General features: G+C 58.7%; 1 protein-coding gene across 1 annotated transcript in view; it reads right to left on the reverse strand.

The window, feature by feature from the left end:
• Positions 1 to 3732, reverse strand: part of COLCA2 (colorectal cancer associated 2) — a 9165-nt gene extending 5433 nt beyond the window's left edge. Inside the window, exon 1 of the mRNA XM_009997432.1 lies at positions 3647 to 3732. Coding sequence (XP_009995734.1) covers positions 3647 to 3732 — 86 coding nt within the window. The remainder of the gene's footprint in view (positions 1 to 3646) is intronic.
• Positions 3733 to 6315: the final 2583 nt, after the last annotated feature.

Below are 6315 nucleotides of genomic sequence, written 5' to 3' on the forward strand. Positions count from 1 at the left end.
TTTATCATTGTTTTGTTTGGTTTGTTGGGTTTTTTTTTCCCTTTCCCTTTCCCTGCCTCCTCCTTCCCCTCCTCCCCGCCCTCCCCGCTTCCTCCTGCCTGGGAGGCGAAATCTCCTTCCCCCTTGGCGAAATGACCCCGCTGAACCCCCGAAACGGCCTGGGAACGGGGTGTTGGAGGGATGGGGAAGAGGGGCAGGGGGTGAGGAGGAGGAGAGGGGGGTCTTACCGTTTTTTTTTCCCTTTCCCTTTCCCTGCCTCCTCCTTCCCCTCCTCCCCGCCCTCCCCGCTTCCTCCTGCCTGGGAGGCGAAATCTCCTTCCCCCTTGGCGAAATGACCCCGCTGAACCCCCGAAACGGCCTGGGAACGGGGTGTTGGAGGGATGGGGAAGAGGGGCAGGGGGTGAGGAGGAGGAGAGGGGGGTCTTACCGGACATGCTGAGCAGGATCGGGCAGCACCGCACGGTACCCGCAGCAGCAGCAGCAGCAGCAGCCCCGCAGCAGGTGACAAAGGGGGCAAGAAAAGGACCAAACCTTCCAATTCTCAAAGGGCCAAGCGACCTGCTGGCCCGGTGGCCGATGCCAGGTGGATCCTGACAATATTATTGTTTTAACCCCACGGGTTATAAGTTGGAGTTTTTCTCCCCTAATGCCAAGTATTTAAAACCTCTAGAAACCAATGATTTGACAATCAATGATTGCGCGATGCTTTCAATTTGAATATTCAAAGGCTCCACAAAATGGGCTATCTTTTGGTGGAACCGAGCACATCCCCATCTAGCAGAGGGGCCTGGGGAACAAGATCTGGTGGGGCCATCCCCCCACACCCTTGGCTTTTGGGACATTTGCAGGGTTTTGCCCATCCTGCCCCAAACGAAGCAGATGCCTCGAAACTGGCTCAGGATTTGCCCCCCAGAGGTGCAGGCTGAGCTCCAGCCCTCTCAGATTTCATTTGCTACCTGCAGAGAGGGCTCTGTCAGGGACCCAGCTGCTTTATTTTTTTTTTTTTTGCACCATTTTTCACATTTTAAGGCTAAACACTCAGGTTTTGGGACCAACATGGCAAGTGGGCTGGCGTGGTAAGAACCAAGAGGCTGCCCTGGGCAGGCAGGCAGCTGGAACAACCTGAACCTCACTTATTTCCACAGCACCCCCTTTCCCAGATTCTGGCCTTATAGTGGAGTTTATCTGTGTTTTCCCCTAATTCAGACCTTGCTGTGCAAATTGCCCCTTCCCTTTTCACAGGCTTCAGCTCTGCCCTGTGTGCTGTGGGGTTTTCAGAGAGTGGTGGGGTGAAACTGGGTTGTTTTTTTGGGGTAACCCTTCATCACCCTACAACACTGGGGTAGTTGGGGTTTGTAGGTTGGGTTTAAGCTTCTCCCTGGGCACCACAGCCTCTGCAGTGCCTGGGGAGTATCTGGCTGAGCTAGAAAGCAGGCCAGGCTGTTAATCATCTACCAGCAGCTCAGTCTGGCTATTGTTGCAGCTGAATCTTTTCTTCAAGTTGAACAAATAGAGCCCATTTCGGTGGGGAGTGGTGGTGGTGTTGGTGCCATTGCCTGGTACTGAAGGTTCTGCAGGTCCTGGTAGGCCAAGCCATGCCTGGGGTAGCTCTGCAGGGACACTTCTCTAGGGTCCCTCTGGAGGGGAACCCTCTCCCCCCACCTGCAGTGCAGCAAAGCAGAGCAGGTGGTGCTGGGTGAGCTGCTGAGAGGGGGGTTGGAGTTTGGGGGTGGCAGGGGAGTGCAAAGGCTTGGCCATGGTGAGTGGTTTGGGACCTGAAGCCCTGGTGCTGCTTTGTCCTGCTGGAGCACCAGGGTGGGGGGGGGGGCAGAGCCTGGGGAGGCTGCTGGGGCTGTGCAGGGGAGCTGGGGTCATGTTTACCTGTGTAACCAGAGATGCCAGAGCAGAGCCTGCTCAGCTCCAGCCAGGGCTGAGCTGCACGCCTTGAGGAAACACAAAGCACCCATGTTGGGGGTGTTCCTGCATGGTGACCTGGGTTTCAGGACGTTGCCAGGCTCACAGAGACCCTGCTTGGCTAAGACCTGAGTGCCAGGCTGGGTCAAATGCTTCCAAGACAGGCCCAAAAAAATAATAATTAATAAATGCTTTCTGTCCTTGCTTCTTCCCCAGAGCCTGACAGGAACACAGTGACCCTGGTGTCCCCATCCATGCAAGGCCCTTGAAGAAGGTGCAGCTGATGCTGAAGGCTTTGCCACTTTGTCCCACAGCAGCTCCAGGACAGCGTGGTCAGTGTGGGGCTGAACGTGGCTGGGGGCTCATGGGAGGCCTCAGGTTTGGGGGCACAGGAGGTGGGTTTGGGGCAGGGAGACCTGCACAACACCCTCAGATACTCTAGGGCTCCTTGCCCTGCCCTGTGCTCAGGGGAGCAGCTCTGAGAGCAGCTGGCTCTGCTGTGCTGGCTGGGTGAGTGGCTGTTGCCTTGGGCTGCCCCACAGGAGCCCCCAGACCCAAAGGCAAGTCAGGGTCACCCTGCCCCACACTTGGCACATGTGCAGGAGCCCTTCCCTGCTGGCTCCTTCCCCAGGATGAGCTGCCCCAGTGTCCCTGGGGCCTGTGGGGTGGGCAGAGAAGGGATTTGGGGCACAGGGAGTGGCCAGAGTTGGCTGTTTGGAACAGGTCTGAACAAGGCTGGGGAGTCAGGAGGGTTTGGGAGGGACCCCAGCCCAGGCAGGGGGGTGTGTGGCTGTGGGGGTAGGGGCAGGGGCTGTGCTGAGCCCCTGGAGACCTCAGTGGGCTGTGCTGAGCAGGTTGCACCAGGGCTGCTGGTGCTGCAGCCCTTGAAGCTGCTTCCCAGCTCTGCTGGAAGGGGTCAGGCTGGGAGGGCAGACCTGGGGGGCAGCACCTTCCCTTTTGGGGCAGAACCTCCCCTTTTGGGGCAGCTGCAGAGAACCCTAGGGGGGGGGGATCTCATTCCATCCTTTCTGCCAGCAGACACCTTGGATGGTTTGCAAGAGCCTGAGCAGCCAGGGAGGTGCCTGTCAATGTGTGTGTGTGTGTGTGTGTCCTGATGTGCAGGGAGAAGTCTGGGACGGAGGGGGAGGGGGACAGGGGGTTGGGGTAACCCTTCATCACCCTACGACACTGGGGTAGTTGGGGTTTGTAGGTTGGGTTTAAGCTTCTCCCTGGGCACCACAGCCTCTGCAGTGCCTGGGGAGTATCTGGCTGAGCTAGAAAGCAGGCCAGGCTGTTAATCATCTACCAGCAGCTCAGTCTGGCTATTGTTGCAGCTGAATCTTTTCTTCAAGTTGAACAAATAGAGCCCATTTCGGTGGGGAGTGGTGGTGGTGTTGGTGCCATTGCCTGGTACTGAAGGTTCTGCAGGTCCTGGTAGGCCAAGCCATGCCTGGGGTAGCTCTGCAGGGACACTTCTCTAGGGTCCCTCTGGAGGGGAACCCTCTCCCCCCACCTGCAGTGCAGCAAAGCAGAGCAGGTGGTGCTGGGTGAGCTGCTGAGAGGGGGGTTGGAGTTTGGGGGTGGCAGGGGAGTGCAAAGGCTTGGCCATGGTGAGTGGTTTGGGACCTGAAGCCCTGGTGCTGCTTTGTCCTGCTGGAGCACCAGGGTGGGTGGGTGGGCAGAGCCTGGGGAGGCTGCTGGGGCTGTGCAGGGGAGCTGGGGTCATGTTTACCTGTGTAACCAGAGATGCCAGAGCAGAGCCTGCTCAGCTCCAGCCAGGGCTGAGCTGCACGCCTTGAGGAAACACAAAGCACCCATGTTGGGGGTGTTCCTGCATGGTGACCTGGGTTTCAGGACGTTGCCAGGCTCACAGAGACCCTGCTTGGCTAAGACCTGAGTGCCAGGCTGGGTCAAATGCTTCCAAGACAGGCCCAAAAAAATAATAATTAATAAATGCTTTCTGTCCTTGCTTCTTCCCCAGAGCCTGACAGGAACACAGTGACCCTGGTGTCCCCATCCATGCAAGGCCCTTGAAGAAGGTGCAGCTGATGCTGAAGGCTTTGCCACTTTGTCCCACAGCAGCTCCAGGACAGCGTGGTCAGTGTGGGGCTGAACGTGGCTGGGGGCTCATGGGAGGCCTCAGGTTTGGGGGCACAGGAGGTGGGTTTGGGGCAGGGAGACCTGCACAACACCCTCAGATACTCTAGGGCTCCTTGCCCTGCCCTGTGCTCAGGGGAGCAGCTCTGAGAGCAGCTGGCTCTGCTGTGCTGGCTGGGTGAGTGGCTGCTGCCCTGGGCTGCCCCACAGGAGCCCCCAGACCCAAAGGCAAGTCAGGGTCACCCTGCCCCACGCTTGGCACATGTGCAGGAGCCCTTCCCTGCTGGCTCCTTCCCCAGGATGAGCTGCCCCAGTGTCCCTGGGGCCTGTGGGGTGGGCAGAGAAGGGATTTGGGGCACAGGGAGTGGCCAGAGTTGGCTGTTTGGAACAGGTCTGAACAAGGCTGGGGAGTCAGGAGGGTTTGGGAGGGACCCCAGCCCAGGCAGGGGGGTGTGTGGCTGTGGGGGTAGGGGCAGGGGCTGTGCTGAGCCCCTGGAGACCTCAGTGGGCTGTGCTGAGCAGGTTGCACCAGGGCTGCTGGTGCTGCAGCCCTTGGAGCTGCTTCCCAGCTCTGCTGGAAGGGGTCAGGCTGGGAGGGCAGACCTGGGGGGCAGCACCTTCCCTTTTGGGGCAGAACCTCCCCTTTTGGGGCAGCTGCAGAGAACCCTGGGGGAGGGGGGAACTCATTCCATCCTTTCTGCCAGCAGACACCTTGGATGGTTTGCAAGAGCCTGAGCAGCCAGGGAGGTGCCTGTCACTGTGTGTGTGTGTGTGTGTGTCCTGAGGTGCAGGGAGAAGCCTGGGCTGCAGGAGGAGGGGGCCAGGGCTGCTGCTGGGGGGGACACCTGTAAAAGAGTGGGTTTTGGGTAGAGCACTGGCCTGCAGTGCTCCTTACTGAGGTTGCTGCCTGTTCTTAGGTGCAGTGCTGGGTCCCCAGCCCGTGCTCCCCTGCAGGCACAGAGTGATGCTCTGGGACCACCCCCCCCCACCCTGTGCTGTTTGTGACCCCTGGAAGGTGCTGAGAAGGCTCCAACCACCCTGCCAGCCCCAGGACTTGAGGAGAAAAGGCAAGGAGAGCCTTAAAGCATCTGCTCGTTGCACCTTCCCAGGGCCAGGAAAGCTCCTGCTCATCCTCGGCGAGGCTTTTGGTGCTGCTTCTGTGGGTGGGGGGCGAGATGGGAGAGAGGGGGTGGCCCCTGCTGGGGGTGGATGCAGCCAAAGGGACGGGTGAGGGTTGCCCAGGGCTCCTCTGGGTGCGTTTGTGTGTGCGGAGCTACCTCTAGTGGCCGTGGGACTGGGACTCCCAGTCAGCCTTGTTCCCCATCATTGCAGCCCCGGGAAGGTGGAGGGTTCATCCTGGGAGGGGTGGGGGGCAGCGTGGCCTCTGCCCACTCGTGTTGGAGAGAGGGAAGAGCTCTGAGCTGAGTCCGGGGCAAGAAGGAAAGAGGGGAGGGTGTGAGTGGTGGGTTTGGAGGTGGGAGGGAGGGTGAGGGTTCCTTCTGCACAGCCCAGCAAGCAAGAAGCTGCCCCAAGAGCCCCTTCAAACACCCTGATCTGTCTGCCAGGCCCTGGGGTAGCACGGTGGGCTTTTTTTGGGGGAGGTTTTAGTCTTCTGTTCTGTGGGGCTCAAACGTTGCTGCCCAAGGCAATGCCCTGCTCACAGCATCAGGGATGGCCATTTATGCCACTGGGTGACCAGAGACCATTGTACAGACTCTGTGCTGTTAAGGGGGGGAGGAGGGGGCTCAGTCCTGGCTTGCTCCCCACCCTTCCCAAATACCTTCTGGTGAGGTTGGTCTGTAGATTGCAAGGATCAGAGCAACTTGTTTTCTCAGCGAGTGAGAAGTATCAATCATCATGGAATCACAGACTGGTTTGGGTTGGAAGGGACCTGAAAGATCATCTAGATCCACCCCCTGCACGGGCAGGGCCACCTCCCAGCAGCCCAGGCTGCTCCAAGCCCCATCCAACCTGCCCTTCAACACTGCCAGGGATGGGGCAGCCACAGCTTCCCTGGGCAACCTGGGCCAGGCTCTCACCACCCTCACACTGCCTGAGGTTCTTGTTTGCAGGAAAGGCTCACAGAGTGCAGATACTTTTTCAGGCTGTGTATTTTACTTGTAGCACAGTGGGTCTGTGAGAAAAGGCTTTCACAAGGCCCCTAGAAGGCACCACAATAAGCTACATGTGGTATATCCAGGTGACTGTGTTTCTAAATACAGCTTTAGGGGAAAAAACCAAAGTGCAAGTAATTAATTTACTTCAGTAATGGTCCGCTTTTCTTTTCCTCCAGCTCTGGGCTCA

The sequence above is a fragment of the Chaetura pelagica genome, unplaced genomic scaffold (assembly GCF_000747805.2).
Source record: "Chaetura pelagica isolate M959 unplaced genomic scaffold, ChaPel_1.0 scaffold775, whole genome shotgun sequence".
Classification (NCBI taxonomy): domain Eukaryota; kingdom Metazoa; phylum Chordata; class Aves; order Apodiformes; family Apodidae; genus Chaetura; species Chaetura pelagica.